The sequence below is a fragment of the Giraffa tippelskirchi genome, chromosome 8 (genome assembly GCF_054371585.1).
Source record: "Giraffa tippelskirchi isolate mGirTip1 chromosome 8, T2T-mGirTip1v1.2.pri, whole genome shotgun sequence".
Classification (NCBI taxonomy): Eukaryota; Metazoa; Chordata; class Mammalia; order Artiodactyla; family Giraffidae; genus Giraffa; species Giraffa tippelskirchi.
In genome coordinates this window covers 3,725,595-3,752,891 of record NC_137282.1, presented here as the reverse complement: position 1 = coordinate 3,752,891, position 27,297 = coordinate 3,725,595, and the positions used below count along the sequence as shown (strand labels likewise).

Sequence of the window (27,297 nt, the reverse complement as noted above, 5' to 3'; positions counted from 1 at the left end):
TTTATGAACGACCATGTCACCTGTTTTGAACTCAGGAAATATCTTACATCTAACAGGAGCTGCTTGCCTGTGATCTAGGTAATACGTGTCTCGTCGATACTGGGCTGGGTTTGAGAGCGAGCATCAGACTGATCAAGAGTGAACTTTTCCAATGATGTGTGTCAGCCTGATCACACTGTGCGCTCTCTGTATTAAAATTTCAGTGACTTGATATTCTGAGCTAGAAATTTCATGTTTTTTAAAAGTATGCTGTAGGTGGCTGGCTGTGCTGGAGCTGGGAGGTTTTAAGGTGTGACCTCTCGGAGTGTTTGGCCCTGAGAACAGGAGAAGGAGGAGAAACATGTTCTTTCATTTCTAAAGGGGCTATCCCAGGAGTCAGTGGAGTTTAGAGACGTGGCTGTGGTCTTTTCTCCGGACCTGTGGGCTCATCTGAGCCCTGAGGTAGAGAGCTGTATCGGGATGTGAGCCTAGATATCTGTGCTCACCTTGTGTTGTGGGGGCGCTGGACTTGCAAAGCAGAAGTGATATCTTCCTTGAGGCAGAGGAGGGAGCCCCGGATGCTGGAGGGAGAGGTGACCAGTGCTCCATGCCCAGAGCTCCAGTGACGAAGCTGATGTCACCCGTATCTTCACACGCAGCATCTTTTTTCCCCTCTGGTTGATTCTACAGGTTTCTCTGTATCACTGATTTTGAGCAGTTTGACAATGATGTGCCTCGGTGTGATTCTCTTCATGTTTCCTATGCTTGACTTCATTGGATTTCTTGGATCTGTGGGTTTATAAGTGTTGATAGGGTTTGGAATTTTTTTTGGCCATTATTTCTTGAAGTATTCTTCTTTCCGGTCCTTCTTTCTCCATTTCTCATCTCTTTTCAGAGAGTCTAGTTGCCCAGATATTAAGCCATTTGAAGTTGGCAAATCTTCTAAAGTGTTTTTTCCTCTTATGGGACTTATATCAGTGGATGGTAAGACTTCTCTTCGCATCCTGACTGTTCTAACTTTTGAGTTACATACTCTATTTCTTCAGTGCTTTTTCCTCTGGGTTCTCCAACCAGGTTTCCCACGTTACTGTGTTGTCTTTGACTGTCTAATTTTGTCTTTGGTGTACAATGTCTCTATACATGTGAACTATTAGATTGAAATATTGTATTTTCAAAACCGATTTTCACCACTAGATTTCATCTTATGTGCAATGTATTATTTATTGTTTAGACAGTATCACTCATGTGTGATACTGTTCCTCTGTACTCGTACATTTTCTAATAACTTCAGTAGCATTTTAAGATCTAGAATGATAAAGATAATAGAAACCCATACTAGTTCTCCATTGTCAATCAATCTTTTTAATAAAAAAATATTCCTAGCAGTTAAAAAAAAATATTTTGTCAGTGAAATTGTTGGTCATCTTTTGCCTTCATAGACAGTGCTGTGGACAAGTAGTCATCAGAACCTTCCATTCAAAACAGATTTAAGTTCAGATTCTTTAAGAACACACTTGGCTCAGAGGTCAGGAAGCAGAACTTTGAGTCTCTACTTTTCCATACACCAGTGTTTCTCTTTAGACATTTAACATCTGTGCCTCAGTGTCCTTGTCCATAAACGATATAAGGAGGTTGTGGGCACGGAGTGAAATGACCCTTGTAAAATGGCATTGTAAACGCAGGTTGCCTTATTCTTGCAAGGGGCAGTCAAGTGTAGTCATTTAGAACAGATGGTCTGGATTCATGGGACCTGGGATCAATTCCTGACCTTCCCACTTAAAAATCTTCACAACCTCTTCACTTTAGTTCCCCCGACTATAAAATGGGACAATACCACCTCCATCATAGGTTGTCAAGAGTCGTAAAGTAGGTTGACCAAAAAAGTTTGTTCAGGATTTTCCCATAACGTCTTAATGGAAGGAACATTTTGGTCAACCCAAAAAGGGTTCTAGGACACTTAGCAGAATGGCAAACACTCAATAAGTGTTAGACGCTATTAATGTTATTGCCTTTATCACTATCATTATTATTTTCTTACTTTTTACAAAACCATATACACATGTGTATGTGGGCTTCTCAGGTGGCGCTAGTGGTAAATAACCCGCCTGCCAATGCAGGAGACCTAAGAGACGCGGGTTCGATCCCTGGGTCGGGAAGATCCCCTGGAGGAATGCATGGCAACCCACTCCAGTATTCTTGCCTGGAGAATCCCATGGACAGAGGAGCTGGGTGGGCTACAGTCCATAGCGTCGCAAACAGTTGGTGATTAACATAGGAACATGTTAACATAAATATCGTTATCTTCTTTTTTGTCTGTTCAATTTCACTGAACACACAAGTGGAAGCTCTTTAGCAATTAGTTGCTGTAAATTTTACTACAAAGCCAAGAGCTGTCTGTTCAGTCTAGGTGCCTCTGCCTTGGAGCTAAGAGATAGCTCACGAAAGACTTTCATGCACTTCATGTGGGATTTGCATTATTTCTTAGATGTTTGAGAAACTAGCTGCTTTCCCTTTCTCTGGAAATCCTTTTTCCAAGTCACATGAATTCATTTTTCCTGAAAATCACAGGCTCTGATTTAGCAGGTAGAACCAACAATACAGGTTGATGACCAAGGCTCACTGTCTTTAAGTGGGTCTTGTTTACAATACACAATGACTCTAGCGATGGTTTGACTGAAGCGTTCTGTCTCATAACTATAAAAATCATTTGGAGACCAAAAAATATGCCTTTTGGGAGAAAGCAGATGCTGTGAAAATACTGATTCAAATCTCCCAACGGAGACCACTCAACTGGTGGCCATTAATTGTTGCAATATGCTGCTTCAAAGAGTCCATTTTATAAATGTCACGGTCCCCAGAGAAGTGGGCTATCCTCTAATCAAATCTCTTTTACACAGTGTCACACAGAGGATGGAAATCCAAGGCTTTCCTAACATTATCAATTATTTTGTTAAAAAATTATACCCTGATGAAAGGATCTCTAATGGCATGAATGCTTGGTCGTGTCCAACTCTTTACGACCCCGTGGACTGGAGCCTGCCAGGCTTCTCTGTCCATGGAATTTTCCCAGCAAGAATATGGGAGTGGGTTGCCATTTTCTTCTCCAGGGGATCTTTCCAATCCAGGGGTCAAACCCAGGCCTTCTGTGTCTCCTGCATTGGCAGGCAGATTCTTCACCACTGGTGCCACCAGAGTGGAAGAATATATGTCTAATACTGTGCCCTTTTTATAAGCTACAACCTGCATGAAGTCTATCAAGCGCTCAGAGGATAGCAGTGATGCTTGGGGAGACCCACCCGCTTCCCCACCCTCTGCGCCCCCTCAGCTGCCCCACCTGGAGAACACAGCCTCACTTGCCAGCTCTTCTTTCCTACAGCGCAGAAGCATTTATCCTGTAGGATCCTCATAGCATTTCTGTAAGGATCAGACTCTCCTCTTTTAGGACAAATGTTCAAAGGACATTAAAACAAGCTGATGGAGGTATTCTGTCCAAGCATCCAGGTTGCATGGTCAGGATGATTTCAGCCCAATCACCTACAGTTTGTACAGCCCACGTTCTGAAAGACCCTCCACTCACAGCTGAATCTGGGCCAGGAAGATCACATAACCCCTGCTCAGAGTGGAGGGGGGTTAACAGAGCATGTGTGTTTTATAGTCTGGTTTTCTTAGTTCCATGGCCCTCTGCAGTTCTGTTGTTGTTCAGTCGCTAAGTCGTGTCTGACTCTTCGTGACGCCCATGGACTGCAGCACACCAGACTCCCTGTCCTTCATTATCTCCCAGGCTTTGCTCAAACTCATGACCATTGAGTCAGTGATGCCATCCAACCATCTCATCCTCCACCACCCCCTTCTCCTCCTGCCCTCAGTCTTTCCCAGCATCAGGGACTTTTCCAATGAGTCCACTCTTCGCATCAAGTGGCCAAAGTATTGGAATTCAGCTTTAGCATCAGTTCTTACAATGAATATTCAGGACTGATTTCCTTTAGGATGGACTGGTTTGACCTCCTTGCAGTCCAAGGGACTCTCAAGAGTCTTCTCCAGCACCACAGTTCGAAAACATCAATTCTTCCTCACTCAGCCTTCTTTATGGTGCACTTCTCACATCCATACATGACTACTGGAAAAACCATAGCTTTGACCATATGGACCTTTGTCAGCAAAGTGATGTCTCTGCTTTTTAATATGCTGTCTAGGTTTGTCATAGCTTTTCTTCCAAGGAGCAAGCATCTTTTAAGTTCGTGGCTGCAGTCACTCTCCACAGTGACTTTGGAGCCCAAGAAAATAAAATCTATCACTGTTTCCACTTTTTCCCCTTTTATTTGCCATGAAGTGATGGGACCAAATGCCATGATCTTGGCTTTTTCTTAATGTTGAACTTTAAGCCAGCTTTTTCACTCTCCTCTTTCACCCTCATTAAAAGGCTCTTTAGCTCCTCTTCACATTTTGCCTCTAGAGTGGTGTCATCTGCATATCTGAGGTTGCTGATATTTCTCCCAGCACTCTTGCTTCCAGCTTGTGATTCATCCAGCTTGGCATTTCGCATGTATACACACTTCAGATAGAGTGAGTGCGTATACAAACATGACTTCCTCTAGTTAGAATTGTTTGTGTGTGCGCTGTCATCTCTGCCAGGCAGTGCTCCCCAGAGAGAAGGGCGGAGGGCTTAGTCATCCTGTTCCCATCAAGGCGCCCAGCCGAGGGATGCTCACAGGGCAGGGGAAGGTAGCTGGGTGATTAAGAGCAATGGCTCTGGGGTGACACTCAAGCTCCTCCTCTCACCGGCTGGAGGGTAAAGCTTCTCTGCCCCTCAACCCTCTGTTTTGTCAATCAGCAGAGACAACTCTAACTGTCTGTTCCTCCCAACAGCCTGCTGATTAATGACAGAGTGTGCGTGTCCACCTCGGGAATTCTCTGGAGACAGAGCAGTCCCCAAGGGTCTTCTTGTGTCTCACCGTCGCTCAAGTCTTAGGGATTCACTAGTGAGAATGTGGAAGCTAGGACTCTGGCAGCCTCCTGACCTCCATTCAGCCAGACCCTCTGTGCTTGGGCAAGCGCATGTCAGTATTGTTAGCAGACACACTACTATGTATAAAACATAAACAGCGAGGACTGACTGTGTGGCACAGGGAAGTACATCCAATATCCTGCAATAAACCATAATGGAAAAGGATCTGAAAAAGAATATATGTGTATATGTGTATATATTTACAGTATATAGTATAACCGAATCACTTTGCTGTACAGCTGAAACTGACACAGCATTGTGAATTAACTATACTTCAATTTTTTCATGGTTAAAGATAAAGAAAAGGAAATGAACAAAAAATTTTAAAAATTTTGGAGCTGGTGAGCGGAGAAATGGGCAGAAGAGGACAACAGAGGTTTTCCCTTCTCAGCCTAACAGGGTGCTGTTGAGCTCTTAGGGGAGGGAGAAAGATCCTCAGCGAGTTGTCCGTCTTTATCATTTTAGTCTCAACGTGCTATCATTGTTCCACATCTGATATTGGATAACCATGGCATCCGCAAGTTGGAGGCAGGTTCACTGTGCTGCCAGCCAAGCAGCATCTCAGTCCACATGCAGACAGATTGAACTCTGAGATGTACGGGGCAATTGGCTATCCATTGATTAATGGTAAATGTCTGCATGGACGGAGTTTTTCTGGGCATTATAAGTTCAAAAGTGTCAAACGTGTACAAAGACCAGTTTCATAGAAAGTGGTTGCTTGTTTCCCAAAACTTCTGGTCCTGAAACCAAAACATTGAAGTTATTAAGGGAAAGCCGTTGAATCCAAATAAATTACTCTAGAGTTAAGCCTTGATCAAGAATTTCCAGTTGCATTATTGACTAATAGATGTCTCCTGGAAACAAACAAGGGACAAAGAAGATTCTTCCATCTCAGATTCCAAACCTAAGTCAGAAAAAATCCACATGCCTGATGCATAATAATAGTAATGCTCTGTGTTCCTTTTTCTGCTTTAAATTGGATAATTTGTGATACTTTGTTTAAGTTTGCATTTTTAACAGTTTTATTGAAACATAATTTTACATAACAAGGTTCACTCATTGAAAGTGTACAATACAGTGGATTTTAGTGCATTTTCAGACTTGTGCAGCCATCACTATAATTTCATTTGTAGACATTCCCATTACCCTCTCCCCCAAAAAAACTCATGTATCCATTAGCAGCTACTCCCCACCCTGCACCAAACCCTCCCACTGCTCCCCTCACTGCCCACCCCCTGCCCAGCCCTGGATAACCACTCATCCACTTCCTGTTTCTATGATTTTTTTTTTTAACCTAGACATTGCCTGGCAGTCCTTCCCTTGACTTATAATTAGAATCAAATAATAAGTGTTCCCTCAAAACCTGTCATTTTTGAGAAAATTCATTTTCATGCATCCCCTGAAGAAAACTCAGCCCACATTCAGCCCGCATCTCTCTCCACCACCTTCAGAGGGCACCGCTGGCGGCACAGGAATCTTCCTGCCAGTGCAGGAAACCCAAGAAATGCGGGTTCAATCCCTGGGTTGATCCAGGAAGATCCCCTGGAGCTGGAGATGGCAACCCACTCCAGTCTTCTTGCCTGGAGAATCCCAGGGACAGAGGAGCCTGGAGGGCTACAGTCCATGGGGTTGCAAAGAGTTGGAAATGACTGAGCGTGCATGCTCCCTCTTGTTCTTCATCTAACAGTGTGTGTTAACACGTTACTGACTGGGGGATTTTTGCAGAAACTAATGCCTGTGGCTGGCGATCTGTTATGTAAGTGAAGATTGAAAGGTCTCCAGTCAGTAACGTTTGGGTAACAAAAAAACATATTAATGCATCACTGTGTTAAGGTCCTACTGTCTGCCACACACCGTCTCAGCACTTGGGGAATCAGTGAACAAAACAAAGACCCTGGACCTTAAGGAGTTTACTTCCCAGCAGAGGGAGACAAAGCAATAGGCAACCACAAAAAGCAGCAGGAAAACCAGAAGTAAACTGTGCAGCATGTCATAAGGTGCTGCGGCCCACGGGAAAGAGAGCGGTCCAGGGTAAGGGGCATGTGGGAGGCTTGGAGCGTGGGGAAGGGGCAGGTTACAGAGGCACTGGGCGGGTGGGGGGCATCCCAGAGAAGTTAAGTGTTCACGACTTAGTGCAGGTGAGCGAGGGACCGAGCGGGTGTCTGGGGAATGAGCATTCGGGCAGAGGAACAATCCTGGTGCAAAGAGAAGGAGGAAACCACAGCAGAGAGGTGATGGAGGGTGAGCCAGCGGGGTGACTGGGGCCTGGGGAGGGGGGTGTTGGGGGCACGGGCCACCACGAGCAGAATTATATTCTCAAAGGGCCACTCTGACCACCATGTTGAGAAGAGACTAGAAGGGAACAGGAGCAGGGTAGCAGGACCTCCTGGACGCTATTTTAGAGCCTCTGCGGAGCTGTGCTTCTCCGCTTCGGTTGCACACCCGAACGGCCCCTGCAGCTTGACAGAACCGAGGCCTGACTTACAAAACACTCACTGGCTTGGGATGCAGCCTGGGCACTGGGCTGCAAAGCCACCCAGGTGATTTGGGCATGCAGCTTAGGGGGACCGAGTTCTAGGAGCATGAAGCAGTCCCACCGATGTGACTTTGCAGCTGGGAAACAAAAACCCACAGCTGGCCCCGGCTGCTGTTGCAATGCTGTGCTCAGGGGCGACCCAAGCCTCGCTGCTAAGGCCGGGCCGGGAGTGGCTGAGCAGACAGCGTGCCCACGGGGTCAGGGGCAGACGGAGCCCCCCTGACTGTCAGACCTCGAGCAGGTCACGCCCATTCTTTAATGATGCAAGTGTGAGTCTGAATGTGAGAGCTGTCTTTCTGCCATATCAGGGCAGGATAAAAGGATCCGGTTTGAACCCCAGGAGGTGGGTGTGTGATTCACCCCACGGGCAGTTTTTAAGAATACGGGTTCCAGGGTGCCAGGCATTGTGCAAGCAGCAGTTAATAAAAAGATAAGTTCTGACAGTCCTTGGCCAAAGCCAAATGGCTCAGAGTGAACACTGTATAGTATTTCAAAACGTGTGATTTGTGGGAAGGCTTTAAATAAGCCAGAGGGGAGGGGGACCTTCGGCTGCCTCGCTGAGCTGCTGGCATTTCTAACTCAGAGGGATGAATAGAGGATCATTGTGTCACGTGGGCGCAAGTACAGCAAGAGAAAAAGACGCCTGGAGCCAGCCGCGAGCCACACATGAATCAGCAATCTCCTCCTATTGTTCAGAAAATGAGCCCGAGGCTGGCAGTGGGGAACTGAAGCACCCTGCAGAAACGCCCCTCCCCCTGCAGGAAACAGACCCCAGCTGAAACACAGCATCTCGTTCTGAGCTTCCTGAGCTGAAAGTAGTGTAAAAACCCTGGAGACAATTTGGGGGGAGCTGATTTGTGAATATGCAAAACACAACCCATAAGAAACGAGAAATGATTTAGACACAGCGTTGGCAAACCCTCAGAGGCAGCACACCAAGGGTTATTCTCTCTGATGAGCAGGAAGTAGGGCGACCCTCGCTTCGGTGCCCAGTGAATGTTCTGGGCTGATCACTGGATGAGCTGCTGGGAGAGAGCAGAGAGACACCCCCACCTTGTGAAGACCTTCCGACCTGTGGCGATGGGCAGGGGGGTTCGAACTCCAGCAGCATCGGAATCATCACCAGAGGTCTTGTTAAAGCACAGCCTGCCTCTCAGAGGTTCTGACTCAGTGGGTCTGGGGTGGGGCCTATGGGTCTGCATTTCTAGGGAGATTCCGGGTGATGGTTTGCTGCTGGTCTGAGCCCCTGCTGGAGAACCCTGCTCGAGGAAGGCAGTTGTGGGCAGGAGCGAGGGGGAGCGTGGCTTGAGCGCAGAAGTCCAGGTAGGGTGCCGCTGGCGGGCTGCTGCTACAGCGGGTCCCTGGGTGCACAGGTAGTAGATGGCACTTGAGGTATGCATAGCAATGTGATTTGGATCAAACACTCGGGTCATGATTTTACCCCCCAAGAAAGCATGGCCAGAGGCAGCGTTAAGAGTTCTCTGCAGGCCTGTGGCAGTCAAACAGGACAGAGGGTGTCCAGGAACTCTGAATCAAGGAACACGTGTGTGGGCAGGTGTAAACAGGTGGATGACTTCAGGGTGACAGTAGGGTGATTCGGCTTATACTCCAGGGCTTCTCTCACGAGCAGAAGTTCTCAACAGAGTCAGCCGGAAAGCCTTTTCTAGGCGCGTCTTCCCTGGACCCAGACCCAGAGATGGTGGCAAGGCTTCTGAGCTGATCCCCCTGTGAATCCTTTCTTGAGATTAAGACCCGCTTTTCCTGCAGCCTCCATGATCGTGCCCCATCCTTACAAGTAAGCAGAGTGCAAATCCGACGTCTTTGGAAACGCGAGACTTGAAGGAAATCCAAAAGAGAGGGGATATATGTATACGTGGCCTTCCCTGGCGGCTCGGTGGTTACGAATCCGCCTGCCAGTGCCGGGGATGTGGGTTTGATCCCTGGGTCGGAAAGATCCCCTGGAGAAGGAAATGAAAATCTACTCCAGTATTCTTGCCTAGAAAATTCCATGGACAGAGGAGCCTGGCGGGCTACAGTCCATGGGGTTGCAAAGAGTCGGGCACAACTGAGTGACTAAACAGCGACAAATATGTGTACGTATAGCTGATTCACTTTGCTGTGCAGCAGAAGCTAACACAACATTGTAAAGCAACTATACTCTGTTGACTTAAAAACAGGCACAACCTACAAATTGAGAGTTGTGTTTTATTCGGTGGGAATTTTTAGGGCTCCAAGCCCAGGAGACAGGACCTGGAGTAACCCTGAGACAGCTGCTCCAAGAGGTTAAGGGGTAGAACCAGATCATATAGAAGTTTGCAACAAGAGGCTGGTAGTCTGAACAGCGAAAGATTATTGTTAATGAAGGAAAACCAGATATCACAAATGAATGAATTTAGCGCTTTTCTATGTATGGGAAGATGCAAGAGTCTGGGCTCACTGAAACATTCCTTTCATATGCATCCCAGCTACCTGGGGCCAGCATCCTGCAGTGTGATTTTTCACATCCTCAGCTCCTCACTCATGGTTGGAAGTGCTGGCATTGTTCTTCCTGGGTGCCCTCTAGGCTCAGAAATTCTCGTTTGGAATGGAGGCCGGAATAGCTGATGATGTCACATCCTTGTTTATTGATAAGGCAGGAAACACTCCATTTCACAACTCCAATGAAAATTAGTTTGAGAAAAGAACATGCAAAATTCCCTCACTTGCTGAGGTCTCCCTGCTTCTCTATCACCGGGAGACTTGAGTGTCTCAGATTCCAGGGTGCTCACTTAGAGTGCGAGTGGCCTTCGGACAAGGAAATTGTCCAGCCACAGAGCTGGGGGCCTTGATCCGCAGCTCTTCACTGGTATGTTCTAGACAGCTGACCGGGCTGGTTAGCAGTGGACAGATGGGGCTGCCCATCCAGCATCCAGTGTACCCACCTAGAAGGCACCCCAGCGCCTTTTACAGGCTCCCAGGTCAGGTAGGCTAGGCTGATGAATCCCAACATGTGGTTTCCAGAAAGGACAGTCTGATCACCGGGGACCTTGTCAGACGTACAGACTCCCAGACACCCTGACCCCACACCACCACCAGCCTGGCTGAATCAGAAACCCTGGGGACAGAGCCCAGCAATCGGTGGTAAGGAGCCCTCCAAGTGTTTGCCAAACTTTGAGAACCGCTGGTTTAGTTAGTGGGCTTCCCTGGTGGCTCAGACAGTAAAGAATCTGCCTGCAATGCAGGACACACCGGTCCAGTTCCTGGGTTGGGAAGATTCCCCTGGAGAAGAGATAGGCTACCCACTCCCATATTCTTAGGCTTCCCTGGTGGCTCAGCTGGTAAAGAATCCTCCTGCAATGTGGGAGATATGGGTTCAATCCCTGGGTCAGGAAGATCCCCCGGAGGAGGGCATGGCAACCCGCTCCAGTGTTCTTGCCTGGAGAATCCCATGTACAGAGGAGCCTGGCGGGCTACAGTCCATGGGGTCGCGAAGAGTCGGACACGACTGAGTGACTAAGCACAGCCCAGTTTAGTTTATCTGGCTTCCTGGCTACATACGGCAGAAACCAAAACCCAACAGGATAGAAAAGCAGGCGACCAGCCATTTGTAGACTTAGTTGAGCTCCTCTTACACGAGGCTGCTTGTCAGATTCTCCCCTAAGAACTTAGCTTCCATCCGCCTTCTCTCTGCCCTTTGGTGTTGCTGCCATTGCCGGTGATAATGTGGCTTATTGCGTCTCCCACCTAAGACAAGGCAAGGGCTGTGCCCTCCCACTATTTCAAGTCTGTATTGCAAGTTCATGGTGTGATAGAGGCTCAGGAGACTGCATTAGATGATGGTCAAATCTTGTTTATTCCCCGAAATGAGCTTACATCTAGCCAGATTTCATTCTCTGCTCTCTCCTCCACAGCTTACACCAGGCTGATTCACTCAGCAATATGAAGCTGAAAGGTCGAATTGTGTAGCTCTGGCCTCACAGAGAGCGAGGGCTGAGAAGAGATTCGGAAAATTATACGCTCGAAATAGTCACTGATTGCAAAGCTGCTACAGCCACAGTCCCCAAACCCTGTACCAGGGCCCCCTGGGAGTGCCACGGCAAACCCAGAGGAACCCAATGGAATGTCTGACGTTTGAGGAAGATACAGCCACAACTGTCAGACACCGTGCAAACACTACTGTTATGATGTTTGGACCTACTTACTTAACAAGTGGCTTCCCGGGCAGCTCAGCGGCAAAGAACCCGCCTGCCAATGCAGGAGATGCAGAAGATATGGGTTCAATCCCTGGGTCAGGAAGATTCCCTGGGGAAGGAAATGGCAACCCGCTCCAGTATTTTTGCCTGGGAAATTCCCGTGGATGGAGGAGCCTGGCAGGCTACAATCCATAGGGTCACAAAGACTCTTACACAACTTGTGGACTGAACATGCACGCACTTAATAAACAGAACATGTATTCCTTTTACCTGGGTCACTGTGAAGCAGTTACTGAAACCCTAAGTGTGCCAGCTAGGTTGAGAATTTCCTGTCCTTGCACTGCAGATCATGGGAGGAGTCGTATATACACTCATATATTTTGACTGTACACCTGATCAGAACCATACATATAAGACAACACATTTAAGGAAATATATATTCCAAATTTAATTTAAAAGTGCGCGGGCAACTATAACGTAAATGGGAAAAGAATTTGAATTTATGTATATGTATAACTGAATCACTTTGCTGTATACCTGAAAGTGACACAACATTGTTAATCAACTATATTCCAACATAAAGTTAAAAAATTCATATTTAAAAAAAGAAAATTGCAACTCCATGAGTCTTTTAGGAGGTTCTTTTTTTTGTTACCTTCCTAGGTAGATCTGTTCAGCCCAACTGATTCAACCCTTAACCAAGGTTCTTGTTATTAATGTTATGTGTTATGTTATGTGATGGAGCGGAGTTTGGGGCAGAATGGATACATGTATATGTATGGCTGAGACTCTTTTTCTGCTCACCTGAAACTGTCCCCAGAGTTGTTAACTGGCTATACCCCAATACAAAATAAAAAGCTTAAATAAAAAAAGAACCTTTCTTCAAGGCTGAAACATAAAAACATAATGGATTAATTCTTACCCATTTGAACTAATAATTGCTCTGATGCATTCAAATCACCTTTGAAAGACACTGTTGAAAGACAAAATCTGGGCTGTGTATGGTATGCACTGTCCTCATTTGAAACCAGCAAGTTTGCTAAAATAGTCGGACTTCATCAGGCAGTGTTAAATAAGAACCCAGTGAAGGGGAAGGCAGGGAATGTACAAAGTTTATGAAGCAGACGCCCTTCCTCCCACACATGTGGCATCTAAGTAGAAGTAAACTATTATATTATTAAGAGAATTTTATTAGCATCTTCAAGGGATTTAAGGAGCAGAGCAGCCCTCATAGTATCTCCTTTGGAAGAATATTCCTTCTACCCCAGGGTTAAAAATGTGCAGGGAGCTCAAGGCAGATTCCAGAGGCAGCAAAACCCAAGTTTCTCCTGGGTACCACCGTCTCCATGGCTTGAGATGGGCAGGGGTTCAATGGTAGAGTCGTTTCTTAGGCTGCTGTCTGGGGCAGGAGTGCGGAGTTGCCTTAACTCGCCTTCAAACGCTTTTAAGAAACCAGTAAAACATGATCCGCTTTGGTGTTAGCGTCCTATTTCCCCCTCGTGTCTGCTGTTGTCCGTGCCCGCGTCGTGGGGAGTCACTGGGGCGTCTGGCGGGTCTGTGTGGGACCCTCACCCCCGGCCTGGCGATGGATGCCTCCCGGGCCCCTCAGCCTGCCCGCCCGCCGCCGTCTGCGGCTCAGGGATGCCGCCTGCGTCTCCACCAGGGGTCAGCAGAGGCAGCTTGAACCGCTTGCTTTGGCCAGCGAGACATCTGTGGAGGCTGTTTCTCCTGCGGTGTCCGAGGTGCCCTTGGACCAGCCATCCGCTTCCTCTTAGCGGGGGGACTTCTCAGAGGCGTTCAGAGGCGATGGTCCGCCTCTCGAGCCAGGGAGCCGTGAGCGAGAGTGTTACAAACACGGCAGGCGGCGGGTCGAGCCTCTCGGCGGCGGCCCCATAGAGCTGTTTCTGGCCGGTCTCTTCCTGACTGTTCTGTCGCTGGGTTATGCAGCTAGAAATGGGTCCAAATTAGAGGTGATAGAGGGCTTTAGAGTCCCCGGGGGCCGGGACGGTTGTCGGAAAGCCCACTCTGACCGCAGGAACCTCCCCCCTCCCGCTGCTGACCCACTCCTTAAAGCGGAGGTGCGTTGTTCACGGGCTGTGGCCCCAGCCCCTCCCACGCGAGGGGGCGCGAACACCCCCAAAGGCAGGCATGTCCGTCCTGTTTCATCCGCCCGTTCCCTTTGAGGTGGACGACCTGACCCCCCCGGGCTGTGACTCTTGATCACCCCCCATGTCACTCTGATGACAAATGGCAGCGCCCACGCTCCTTCAGGCCGTGGGGACTGGGCCCAGGGAGGGCGCAGGAATTCAGTGTGGTCGTTCAGTCGCTCAGTCGTGTCCGACTCTGCGACCCCATGGACTGCAGCACGCCAGGCCTCCCTGTCCTTCTGCATCTCCCGGAGCATGCTCAAACTCGTGTCCGTTGAGTCGGTGATGCCATCCCACCATCTCATCCTCTCTCTCCCCCTTCTCCTTCGGCCTTCAGTCTCTCCCAGCATCAGGGTCTTTTCCAATGAGTTGGCTCTTGCATCAGGTGGCCAAAGTACTGGAGCTGTGATTCGGTGTGGACATAGATTAAAAGGAAGAGTAGAAATGAGCCCTGGAATGAGATGGTTGCACTTGAATGAAAATCATTTTACCAAGAACTAAAAAATCAGCCACAGCCAATTGAGCTCTGTTTCAACCACAGAGCCTGGCTGTGTTGTCTGATGCCTGGAGGAGAAACGCGTCCAGTGACTGCCGACAATCTGGAAAGGGAGTTGTAGGTTTGCCACCAGTAGTGTCCTGATGTCTCTGACGTGGGGCCCTTGGCTCCCACAGCACCCAGCGGAGGACTTCTCCCTGCCCGCACGCCAAGGGGCGATGCCCTGGGACGAACACCTGGGCCCCGTCACAGGGCAGAGCTGCTACTCTTTGCCAACAGTTTAATTAAGTAACTCACAGTCTCATGTTCCATTTTAATCAGCCCAATCCCTAGTCTAACAGTGCTGGCTTTGTAAATATTTTCCTTGTACTGAATTTCGTGAGGTTTGTTTGCTTTTTTTATTTTAATGTGTGTGTGTGTTAGTCACTCAGTCATGTCTGACTCTTTGTGACCCCAGGGACTGCAGCCCGCCAGGCTCCTCTGTCCATGGGATTCTCCAGGCAAGGATACTGGAGTGGGTAGCCGTTCTCTTCTCCAGGGGATCTTCCCGAGCCAGGGATCGAACCCAGGTCTCCCGCATTGCAGGTGGATTCTTTCCCAGCTGAACCTCCAGGGAAGCCCTGGCTGCTGGGTAAGCGTTGGCTAGAAGAATGTGCATGAGGCCTCTCCATCCTTGCGGACACAGAACCAGGTAACCCCCGTGTCTGAGGCGGACAGTCATTAGACTCTAGGGAGTTTGTCATAATCTAGGGAGGATTAAACACTACTTTTAGTGTTTACCTACCTATCTCTCTGTACCAGGTCCTAGTTGCGGCCGGCGGGATCCTTTTAGCGGTGGCCTGTGAACTCTTAGCTGGGGCTTGTATCACCTAGTTCCCTGACCGGGGGGTGGAACCCGGGGTCCGTGTGCTGGGAGCATGGAGTCTTAGCCACTGGACCACCAGGGAAGTTCCCTTGCGCTGAACTTGTCATACTACACTCCCAAGTAGACACAGTGGGTCACAGCGCCATATGGTTTGAATAGCCCTGCCATCTCTTCTCTGTGAGTGCTTAAGTTATGACATCGTCAGAAATTCAACTATTATGCATTCACTTCACTGGATCCTAGACTTACTATTAAAATACAAAGACCTCAGGGAAGGACTATTGGGGTTGCATTTGGGATGCTATAAATGTAGCTACAAATTCACCTGTGTACCCAACCCTCCTGGATCCTTGTAACAATTTTAAATGAACTTGAAAGAGAAAAAAAAAATTTCACAAAAAGTAAAATTCAGTCTGAGAAGAGGAGACAGGAGCAATTCCACCTCCATTTTATGTTGGGGTCTCTGGAGGTGGGCTTTGGTGCTGTTATGTCTTTTCAACCCACCTCAGGGCACCCCTAGAAGCCAGATTATAGCTCCAGTTCCCCACCACGGCTGGGGCTGGCCAGGGGATGAGTGGGTGGTGATAATAGTGACTCTAATAATGAAGACAGAGACTTCCCTGGCCGTCCAGTGCTTAAGACTCCAAGCTTCCATTGCAGGGGACACGGGTTCGATCCCTGGTCGGGGAACTAAGATCCTACGTGTCGCACAGCACCACCCCAAAATAAATAGATAAAATAATGAAGACATCCTGCCAATACTGCGGGTTGGTGTCCGACTTTTAAATTTACAAAACACTTTCAAGTTCCCTGGTCCTCATCATAACCTGAAGGGTTGGGGGACGGTGGTCTCAATTCACAAAGGTGGCTCAGAGAGTGAAGAAACTCAGCCAAAATGTGCAAACTGCAACCTGAGACTTAAAACCATCTGGAATGACTCTCAGCCCAGGTGTCTGTTCGCCATACTTGGGACTGAACTTGCTCCTACAAATGATTCCCAAACATCAGGGTCAGAGCTTTGACGTGGGCAAGGGAGAAAATCAGACACTCCAGGGGGGAGAGAGAGAGGGTCGTGACCCCCCTGCCCTGCAGACGGGTGCAGCCCCCTCGGAGGATGCAGCCTCCGCCAGCCGCGACTCCAGATCCACAGACAGGTGGTGAGGGCCAGGCCAGCGTGGGCCTGGGAGGCACACCGGTCCCACAAACCCTCGCGGTGCCCAGCACCCCATGGACAGAGTCAGCACCCCCCCGGCCGTCCACACACAACCTCATGACACACCCCGAGCTGCTGCTTTCCTCACGTCTCCATGGCCTCTGACAGCCTTCCGTGGAGGAAGTTCGCGGTGTCCCCACATCAGTGAAGTGAGCGCTGGTCGGTCCAGCACTGAGAGCCCCCCCGGGATTAGCCGTCTCAGCCTGGAGCCTGTGATAGCCCGAGACTCGAGCATCTGAGCTTGTAAACCAAACCAAGAGAGTTGCCTGTGAACGGGAGCCCTGCCCACCCTGCGCGGCCCCCTCTCGGCTTCCTTGGGCTGGCCGGGAAGCACCCGTGGAAGACCGAACAGATGAGCGTGTATAACTCACCGTCCAGACGCCCTGAGGCCAAGGAGAAGCGAGCTAGGACCGCAAACACCCTCCCCAGAAAAGGCGGCTGTGGAGCCGTGAGGGGGCGCATGTCTCGTTTATTTTTCTGGAGTATGCTGGTTTGCAGTTGTGTTAACTACCGCCGTCCAGCAGCGTGAGTCAGTTATATATGTATATACGTTCCTTTCTATGTTCTTTCCCACCATGGTGACGCGCGGTCCATGTTCATTATGTGCAGACTCTATAAGCAATGACTCACGCGGTCTTCGTGGAAGGACTTTTCCCAGGGGGTGTTTTCACGGCTCTCCCTTCAAGGTTGTGGTTCTGATAAGGACGAAAGGAACCACGAGGGGACAGAGGGCGTGCGGTCAAGGCCGGGGCCTCTGACAAGGTGGGGTCCTCTCTGGTCTAACTTTGTGACACTGGACACCAAGACAGGAAAGGAGCCATGATCCCCTGCCAGCAGGTGCCACCAAGGGGGTCAGGCTCCTCGGCACCAAGGCAGAGTTGGCTTCTCAAGTCAGGTCACTCCCTGAAGGACCTCCCACGGCACCCAGTTCCTCACAGGACCAACTCCAACTCCCACAGCAAACCTCCCAAGACCCTAGACCGTTTGGCCCCAAATTACATTTGCAACTTTGCTCTCAGCCACTTCCCGCCCCCGCCCCACCGGGCATCACAGCCCCTGTGCCAGGATGCAGTGCCTTCTACTCTTGCCGTTCATAAGCCACACCTGGTCCCCTGCCAGGAAGGCTCCCGACTTCCTTTTCAAAGCCAACTTCCAAGGTCCCGTCATGCAGACAGAATCATCACATTCTCCCCCTAGCCCCCAAATGCACCTTTCTCTCTCCTGTTCAGCTCTGCTGCCCCGAAGGTTCAGGGTGGGTCTTCCCCCCCGGCTCCCCAGGGGCAGCACTACGAATGGTTCATCTCAAACGATCCAGAACTTGGGTTGGTTTCTGAGGTCGTGGATGAGGCAGCCCTGGACCAGGTCCTCAGGTAAGGGGCCTCTTCAGCCTCCACTCTTGCTCCTCAGAAACCATTCTCCTTTCACCCACAAGGGGATCTGCTGCTTGTAGGTCCTATCCTCTTTGCCACCCACCAAAAACAGCTCTCGGGTCTGCTTTTCATTCTTTGCAAGAGGTTGTATTCAGTCTTTTCCACGCATGTCTGTGTTTTAACAGTGATCACGGTCTGCAGCTGGAGCATCATGTGGCATCTGCTGAAGGGTTGTGCGTATTTGTGTCCGCGGAGCCCACGAAAATAAACAGCGATTTGTCTGTCTGTGTCCTTAATTATGTTCCTTGAGTAGACCACACCCCCAAATAGTCGAGATCCACTAAGCTAAAGGAATGAAGCTCTAGAGGAGAATTTTAAGGGGCTCTGTTAAGGAGTTTTAGGCATGGAGTACGCCTTTAGCGTGGAACGCATGCCCCGCTTTGTTGCATGATAAAGACACTGGCTCTCTCCTGAAAGGCTTCTTGTGCCCTGAGAACAGAGGCAGCCCCGGCAGGCTGTGTGCCCCTTTGTGTGTTTGCTTTGCCTCTGCGTCTTCCTTGCCAGAGCGGGGAGAGCCCCTTCCGCCAGGCCCAGCAGCACCTCTGCCCCCATCTTCTGCCCACTGAAATTCTCTCCCGTGTGACGACTTCTCAGATACCTGAAGGCCACTGTCTGACCTCCACCTGACTCCACCCTTTGCTTGGTCACCTTCAACATTTCCATCACCCCAGTCATACGCCACGAGAATGTGGAAGTGTTAGTCACTCAGTCGTGTCCAACTCTGCAATCCCATGGACTATAGCCCGCCAGGCTCTTCTGTCCCTGGGATTCTCCAGGCAAGAATACTGGAGTGGGTTCCCATGTCCTCCTCCAGGGTATCTTCCTGACCCAGGGATCGAACTTGGGTGTCCTGCATTGCAGGCAGATTGTTTACTGTCTGAGCCACCAGGAACCCCATGCAGCATAGTCTGGCCACAGTCCCTGAGCCCACAGAGGAGGCGTGGACCCAGAGTCTTCCAAAGTCCCTAGACCTAATTCTTTTTTTTTAACCTTAAACTTTTATTTTGTCTTGGGGTATAGCCAATTAACAATGTTGTGGTAGTTTCAGGTGAGCAGTGAAGGAACTCAGCCATACATATATGTGTATCCGTTCTCTACCAAGCTCCCCTATCATCCAGGCTGCCACATGACATTGAGCAGAGTTCCCTGTGCTGTAGAGTATGTCCTTCTTGGTTATCCATTTCAAATATAGCCGTGTGTACATGACCTTCCCAATGTCCCTAACTCTCCCTTCCCCCTAGCAAGCATAAGTTCGTTTTCTAAGTCCATGAGTCTCTTTCCATTTTGCAAGTTCCTTTGTATCTTTTCTTTTTAGACTCCACATATAAGAGATGTCATATGTCCATAATAATCCCACCCTCTTTTCAGTTTCGGAGTTCCAGATGGCAACATTCCACCATGTGTATTTTTAAAATATAAACGCATTTTATGTGTTTGAGAGGCGAAGGCCCACTTTTTCCTTCCCTCCAAGGGGAATGCTTCGCCGCAGGGGCCCCTGGCCTGGGACAGGGAATGATGGAGTGGGCAGAGGAAGTCCCAGCCCCCAGCCACTCTCAGCACCGCCTCCTGGCGCATGGCTCACGTGGCTGGGATTTTCAGCTGCTGTTTGTCGGTGGTGTCCACCTTCCCAGCCAGCTTGTAAAATGGCCTGTAAATTCCATGAGCGCCCAGGGCCTCTGGGTTGAACATGTTTGCATCCCCAGTGTTTATCCCTGGATTAAATACTCATGTCATGTTAATCTCCATGTCTTCTTATTTCTACCTCTTAAATGTCATGAGAGTCACTCCCCTATCAGCACCTTCACCGTCACCCACCAAGCTCCAGCTCCCTTCCTCTCTCCTCTAGACCTACCATGGCTTCCTGGCTGCTCTGCTTTCACTCAGCAGCCATTGCAAAATTTTAAAAACTCAAAGAGCTTTGGATCACTTCCCTGCTTCACCCTGTGTGATTTGAGGGAATTTCCTAGTTTTTCTACACAAGGCTTGTTTCTTGCAGAGAGGTTCATGGACCTCAGGGGCACAAGAGGCGAATAAAGCACTAAGTCCTTTGCTGGGGAGAGGCCTATCATAAAGAAGAGTCTTCAGATACAGGGTCACCTCCACCAAGAAGCCTTCCCAGATTGCCCCCAGTAAAAATGACTTCTTCCCTCGTGGCCCAGTCTGCCCTGAAGAAGACACGTTAGGTGAAACCTGTCCGCACGTTGCATTGATGTAGCGCAGTTCTCTCCCTCTGGTAGATTAGAAGCCCCCACATGGACAGGCTTAAGTGCTGTCTTTGGACAAAGCCTGGGGCAGCGCCTGGACAGAGCTGGCCTTCCGTTAGGCCTTTGGACTAACCAGCCAAACAAATGAATGTCTCATGGGAAAGGAATGTTCGGGTTCAGCAGCGGTTCACTAGGGACTAAGCTAAGGGCACGCTCAGTTGGTGCTGAAACGCTGCGGTCGTCAAGGGACCCTCCGCTCCGGGGGGCGACTTGCAGACCCTCGCTGGGTCTCGCTGGAGGCCCCTCTTCCTGGGAGCAGCGGGCCTCTTGTGACGGTGGCCTCCAGGCTGTCCGCAGCCTCCAAGGCAGAGACGGCCCTGCGGGACGTTTGCTCACGTCACCCCCGACCTCCTCCGCGCGGCCCAGTCACCCGCCCCGGGGAGAAGCCCCGAGCTCTTTCCACTTTCCCACAAGTGAAACACTCGGCTTCCTTCCTCTTTAAGCTCTTTAAACTTGGCTTCCTCCTTGGACGCCGTGACCCCCGAGATGGCTCCGGAGGGTAGCTTCTGTGCGTCCCCCTCTGCACAGGGCGCGGGCGGAGACCCTCCCCCGTGCCAGGGGCGACTCCGGAGCAGCCCTGGGGCGCCTGCCTGCTCAGAGTGTTTAGCCATCGTCTAAAGCTCGAGAGCTCATTGCAGGAAAACAGCACCAAATAATATGAAACGCTAGAGTGTTCCTAGAGGATTCTGTAGGGATAGGAACAGAAATATACTATTAATGCTACAGGAGCTCACTCCAGTGTTCTTGCCTGGAGAATCCCAGGGACGGGGAAGCCTGGTGGGCTGCCGTCTATGGGGACGCACAGAGTTGGACACGACTGAAGCGACGCAGCAGCAGCAGCAGCTACAGCAGTATTAACGGTTTACTATAGTGCAATAATACTAAAGTGCTGTAGTAATAGGAATGGTGTGTACTATTAACACTCTAGTAGTGGTAACAGTATAGTATAGTGTAGTCATACTAAAGTGAAGTTGCTCAGTCGTGTCCCCCTCTGCGACCCCATGGACTGTAGCCCACCAGGCTCCTCTGTCCATGGGATTTTCCTGGCAAGAGTACTGGAGTGGGTTGCCATTTCCTTCTCCAGGAGATCTTCTTGACCCAGGGATCAAACCCAGGTCTCCCGCGTTGTAGGCAGACGCTCTACCATCTGAGCCACCAGCCCAGTCATACTAAAGTGCTATAGTAATAACAAGAATGTATTATTTTTTACTGAAGTATAATTGACTTACAGTGTTGTGTTAGTTTCAGGTATATAGCAAAGTACAGGAATGTATCAGTGCTGGAAAAATGGAAACAGTATACTATATGCTTCCCTGGTGGCTCGGATGATAAAGAATCTACCTAGAATGCAAGAGAGCCAGGTTCAATCCCTGGGTGGGGAAGATCCCCTGAAGGGCATGGCAACCCACTCTAGTATTCTTGCCTGGAGAATCTCATGGACAGAGGACCCTGGCAGGCTACAGTCCATGGGGTCACCAAGAGTTGGACACGACCAAGTCACTAAGCACAGCACAGCACACACGTAGTGTAGTGTAGTAGTGCCAAAGTGCTCTAGTAATTGGAACAGGAGTTGTTATTTTTTATTGGTGTATAATTGATTTACAGTGTTATGTAAGAGCAGTAATGTACTATTAGTGCTACGGTAGAAGGAAAACAGTACTAAATAGCAAAATCAGGGCTAAATTTCATGGCGGTAACAATATATTTTAAGCCTTAATAAGATGTTTTTCCTCTTCCAGGCTACTTTCTGCTTCACACACAATAACTTTCTACAGTTCCTATGCTGTTGTATTGAAATTTTTAAAATAGAGCTATTTTTAAAGTGTTGATATAGCTAGAATATAACTGGGACTTTGTAGCTTCACCTTCAAGATGCTAAAAAAGACACCGAATTCTTCTGACACATTTGTATTAACGCTGTGTTTTGATATGGGTGTTATCAGTCGGGATTCTTTTGGTGGCACGGGGCAGAATCTACCTGGACCCAGCTGAGGTGATGTCTGTCTTGCTCAGGAGGGTCGAGGGGGCGGGGGACGCAGCATCCCTAAGATGAGGACATGGTCCCATTCTCTAGAGCAGGCTGGCTGAGACTGCAGAGTGCGCATGAATCACCTGTGGGTCTCGTCCAAATGCAGATTTGATGGAGTGGGTTTGACTAGGACCCAGATTTTCTATTTCTAGCAAGCTCCCAGCGATGCTAAAACTGCTGGCCCACAGGCCACGCCTGGAGACGCAAGGATCTGGGTTGAAGACGCTAACAGGTCTGAGCCGCTGTTGGGAAAAACAGCAAGTCCATGCGACTGGTGCTTTCTTAAAAACTTGAGATGGAAAATAGACATGTGACCTTGAATAAAATATTACTATAAAGACATGTTTATAGAAGGAACCCTGAGATGAAAGTTGCAAGGTCTTGTAAACTTATGTGTATGACACAGCTCACCCAGCTTCACTTCCTTCCCTTCTGGGTTGAAAGTAACAAATCACCTCAAGCTAATTAATGCATGTGATATTGTTTGGAACGAAGCCTTATGGAAAACGTAGGTTCTAACCCATGGTATTTTTCTTGTCTTTTTCTCTATAGGAGATGTCAGTGAAAAAAGGGGTGCAGAATGATTACTAACCCATGACTCCCAACAGTATGACAGGTACCTCTTTTCTTTTCTTTTCTTTGTGTGCCTCCATTTTTGTTTCACCCAAAGAGAAATACAGGCTTCCTGAAAGGCCAACCTAAGTCTTAGCAACACTTATGTCCAAGTCAATGAATGTTATTAAATGCAAATATATCCATACTCTAGTTTCTTTTGAGATTGTATAAATCTTTCACCTTTTACTAAAGATTTCCATGAAGCGGGGGAAAAAAGAAAAAAAAAAAGACCCAAATATATCTTGTGACTACATCCCAACAAACATGCTTCCAGGTTTCTCAGAAGCTATGAGATGCAGCATCACCGGAAACATGATGAGAGGAAATGATAATTCACAGTGAAAGCCTAGTTTTCCTCCTTCTCAGGGTCACCCTCTCATACCCAGTATGTTTCCTTTTGCATTCATTCAGGTCAGTGTAAGAAGTGGCCCTATGTACTCAGTGATCGCTGAGTTCAGGCCTCCTCCTAAATGGAAGGCCCAGCAGCAGAGTCAGAATGGAATATGTTCAGAGCACGCAAGGCAAAGTCAGCCAGAAACTCTTAGCAAGGGGCAGAGGAGAGAAAGAATGCCTCCCCATCCCTAGGAACAGAAGGTTGCAATAACACGGATTCTCTGTGCAACACACAGAGCTGAGATTGGAAGCTCAGAGGCCCCAGGGGCCAGGCAGAAAACACCCAGGCCTGAAACAGCTGGGTGTCGGGAAAGGCAAACACCCAAGGCAGGAGAGCCAGGTTCTCCCGGAAGGGGAAACACTCCTCCGCCCCAGACCATCCCCAACAGCACGGAGGGAGCCCAGAGTGTCCAGAGATTTCAATATTCAAGAGAAGCTGGGAATCCAGATTTAGACTGAAATATCCCCATTTCTAAATATAAGCGGTTAACATATTAAAAATCAAGGATCCGTGGGCCAGTCAAAATACATCTGCTGACTGGAATCAGCCGTGGGCTCTCAGTTTATAACCACACCTTCCAGCCCAGCTCCAACCCTGGGACGGTTGTTTGGTTACCATGGCAGCAACGCAGGTCCCCACAGACCTCAGCCCTCGGTAAGCTTACATGCTCACTAATGCCCGTAGCGTACGTCTCCAACGTTATTCCCCACCTCTCTGCCCATCCATGCTCGAGTCCCAGGGCAGCAAAAAGAGCACCCAGGCACATCAGAGCGATTCACACCTGTAGGAAGTGAGCCCCTGGGAATCCCATCTCATCTTCCCAACTTAGTTCTCAGGAACAGGCACCAAAACACACCCAGACCCATGTCTATGCCACCAGCAACACTACCACTGTAGCATGAAAAGCCATGGGCGATAGGTAAATAGGCTTGGCTGTGTCTCAATAAAACTTTATTTACAAAACAGGCAGCAGGCCAGCGTTGGCCCGAGGACTGTCGTTTGCTGACTCCTGGTCTAGAAGTCAGGATAGTCTTTTGTTGGGCAGAATCCCCAGGCCGAGCCAGCTCGTCTCCAGGACCGAGCTGGGAATCCGGGCTCAGCCTAGGATGGTTCTAGATTAAGCCAGCTTTCAGCCAGTCTGTGGATGCGGGATGCTGTCCCTGTAGGCTGGGCTGGAACCCGTTACCTCCTTGTGGAGGAGGAAGTTTTTGCTTCCCAGCGTTTTCTTCATGGCATAGAAACTAACGGCAGTTCTATTTTCAAAAGAAATCGACTCCACACACACATATGCTCAGTCTATGCTAATGGGCTCAGCAGAGAAATCATTGCTTTAGACTCCCTGTTTGTGGATGAAATAAAAGTGTCCTTTTTCCTCTGTCTTTTCCTATGGTCTCAAGCTGCATGTTTATTTTAAGAAATCTAAAAGGAGACCATAATAAAGCTGTAAGTCATCAGAACTAAGTGCTGGCTTTAGAAGCATAACTTAAAGGGCAAATATGCATATTTTCTGTCTGAAACACATAATGGGTAATATCACTGTTATGCAATACAGGAAATCAATTAACCTTTATGAAAAGAAAACCAATTTTTAAATTGAACAGGAGTAAGAACATTGAATCTGTTTTGCTAAAACAGCAGACTAGCATTTTCAGATTGAAAAAAAAGCCTTCAGCCACAGCACTTATGAAATTTCTGTATTTTGCATTAACTCAAATGAAGAATGGTTTATTTTCTGGAGCTACTTAATATCAGCTGCAGAGGAGTCATGTCTTGCTACCATGTTCTCATTGCTCTGCCTTAACCTACTTTGACATTAGGACCGAATGAAATCACTGAAAATACAGATCCTTAAAGGGAAGGAAGGAGGTGCCCTGATACCATATTTTATTGCAGCGGTTCCCAACCTTTTTGGCAACAAGGACTGGTTTCGTGCAAGACAGTTTTTCCACAGACCAGGGAGGGAGAAGGATGTTTTCAGGATGATTCAAGCACAGCAGTGTTCATGCTTTTATGATCCTATGCGTGCTGCATGCTAAGTCATTTCCGTCGTGTCCAACTCTGTGACCCTATGGACTGTAGCCCACCAGGCTCCTCTGTCCATGGGATTCTCCAGGCGAGAATACTTGAGTGGGTTGCCACGCCCTCTTCCAGGGGATCTTCCTGACTCAGGGATCGAACCCACATCTCTTACATCTCCTGCATTAGCAGGCGGGTTCTTTCCACTAGGGCCACTGGGAGGGCCTGTGATCCTACAGAAGATCCTGTATGATCCTGCGTCGGATCGTGCTGAGCTGACGGGAGGCAGACCTCAGGCGGTAAGCAATACAGGCGGCAGCTGTGAATACAGACGGAGCTCCGCTCGCGCCCCTGCTCGCCTCCTGGTGCCTAGCAGGCCGTGAACCAGCACTGGTCCGTGGCCCAGGGGCTGGGAACCCCTGTTTTACTGGTCTGGTATTAAGCATAGCTTCCTAGGCAATCTGAGGGGACTCTGCTAACATTTATGTCATTGTAATGAGCTCCACTTTGCATAAAATCATGATTCGCACCATAGGAGAGCTGGTTCTAAGATATGAATGTCTGTAATTTTAAATACCCAAGGGAGAGGCTTTGAGCCTTGATGAGAAGGGAACTAAGAACTGGAACTCCTGGAAACATGCCTGGAGAGGCAGAAACGGGGCTGTTCCGTGTGCTCCGACCTGGTTGAGGGAGTCAGGGTGGGACAGGAGGTCAGCCCGCGATGAAGCTGCCCTGTGACTCACAGGCCTCCCAGCGGAGGGACCCGCGCCTCCTCTGCATGGCCCGCTTGTGCATCCAGCTGACCCGCGGCGGCCTTAGCCCTCTCCTTTCTCTCGCTCGAGGAGTCCTATTCCATGTGTCCCAGGGCAAGCGGAGGAGGGCGGGATGGGACAGACCAGAGCCCCCAGTCCTCATCCCAGCTGTTCACCATGAGATCCTCAGAGTGTTTGCACGCTTGTTTTCGTGTGTGTTTGCTTTTTCAAAAAGGAGAACAAGCGTATTTGTTGGTGGTGGTAGGAGGGCATGGGGAGGAGGGTTCTTCGACCTCCCCAGCATCTTGTGTGTGTGTGGGGGGGGGGCAACAGAAAAGGCAGCAGGTGGGGGCGCAAGCCCCGCTCTGCACTACACAAAAGACTCTGATCTGGATACCTTACAGCACAGCCCCTTGTCCTCATTCGTTAAATAGGATGAAAATTTACATTTTTTACTACTCCCCAGGTGGAAATGCTTTTGCATGTTTATTGGCCACTTGTGTTTCTTCATCCGTAACTTGCTTGTATGTATCGTATGTATCGTCCCACTGTGGTTTTGGTATTCATCTCATTGCTTGAACAAGCATTTATTATAGTCAAGATAATAACCAAGCAAGTCTCCTCATCTCCCTAGAGCTTGAATTCCTTACCAATTAAATGAGAAAGTGAGACTGGGTCACCTCTAATTCTGCCTCCACTCTTAAGACTAGGTTGCACTTAGATTTGAACATCTATAAATCACATTTTCATAAAGTCAGGCATGGGTACATTGATGGTTGAGTGTAGAGAAAAAAGGCGCCCTGGAGAAAGGCTTTTGTGTTTTGAGACTATGCTAATGGATAGGTTTTTATGAGTCAAACAATACATCTAAGTTGGGAAAGTTCAGTGTTTTATCGTGAAAGAAAGTAAGTGCTGGTCACTCAGTTGTAGTCCAATTCCTTTTGACTGTAGCCCACCAGGCTCCTGTGTCTATGGAATTCTCCAGGCAAGATTACTGGAGTGGGTTGCCATTCCCTTCTCCAGGGGATCTTCCCGATCCAGGGATAGAACCTGGGTCTCCTGCATGACAGGCAGACTCTCTACTGTCTAAGCCACTAGGGCTTTATTGTGAAGCCCAGGTCATTTTCCAAGGTGACCGTCTTAGTGCTGACCCTCCCTGATGCCCACTCCATCCCTTCAGAGATGGAACCACAGCTGTGCTCCTGCCCTGTGACCTCTGTGACCTCTGTAGGTTACCCCCTCACAGGGTCAGAGGTTGTTCACAGCCAGATAAGGACACCATTCAGAGACAGCGATTGCTGACCGCTTCATGTTGCTAGCATTTCCCGTCAATATAAACGCTCTTCTAAAATAAGGTTCTGTTCACAGCTACTTAGTGACCCAT

At 48.9% G+C, this 27,297-nt stretch overlaps 1 protein-coding gene across 19 annotated transcripts in view; it reads left to right on the top strand.

The window, feature by feature from the left end:
* The window catches only part of THRB (thyroid hormone receptor beta), a 419,564-nt gene that overhangs the window by 282,918 nt on the left and 109,349 nt on the right, over positions 1-27,297 (top strand). For all 19 annotated transcript variants that reach the window (XM_081521021.1, XM_081521009.1, XM_081521015.1 and 16 more), the window contains one exon: positions 22,689-22,752. In XM_081521021.1, the coding sequence (XP_081377147.1) occupies positions 22,731-22,752 (22 nt within the window). In that variant the 5' untranslated portion in view covers positions 22,689-22,730. The remainder of the gene's footprint in view (positions 1-22,688; positions 22,753-27,297) is intronic.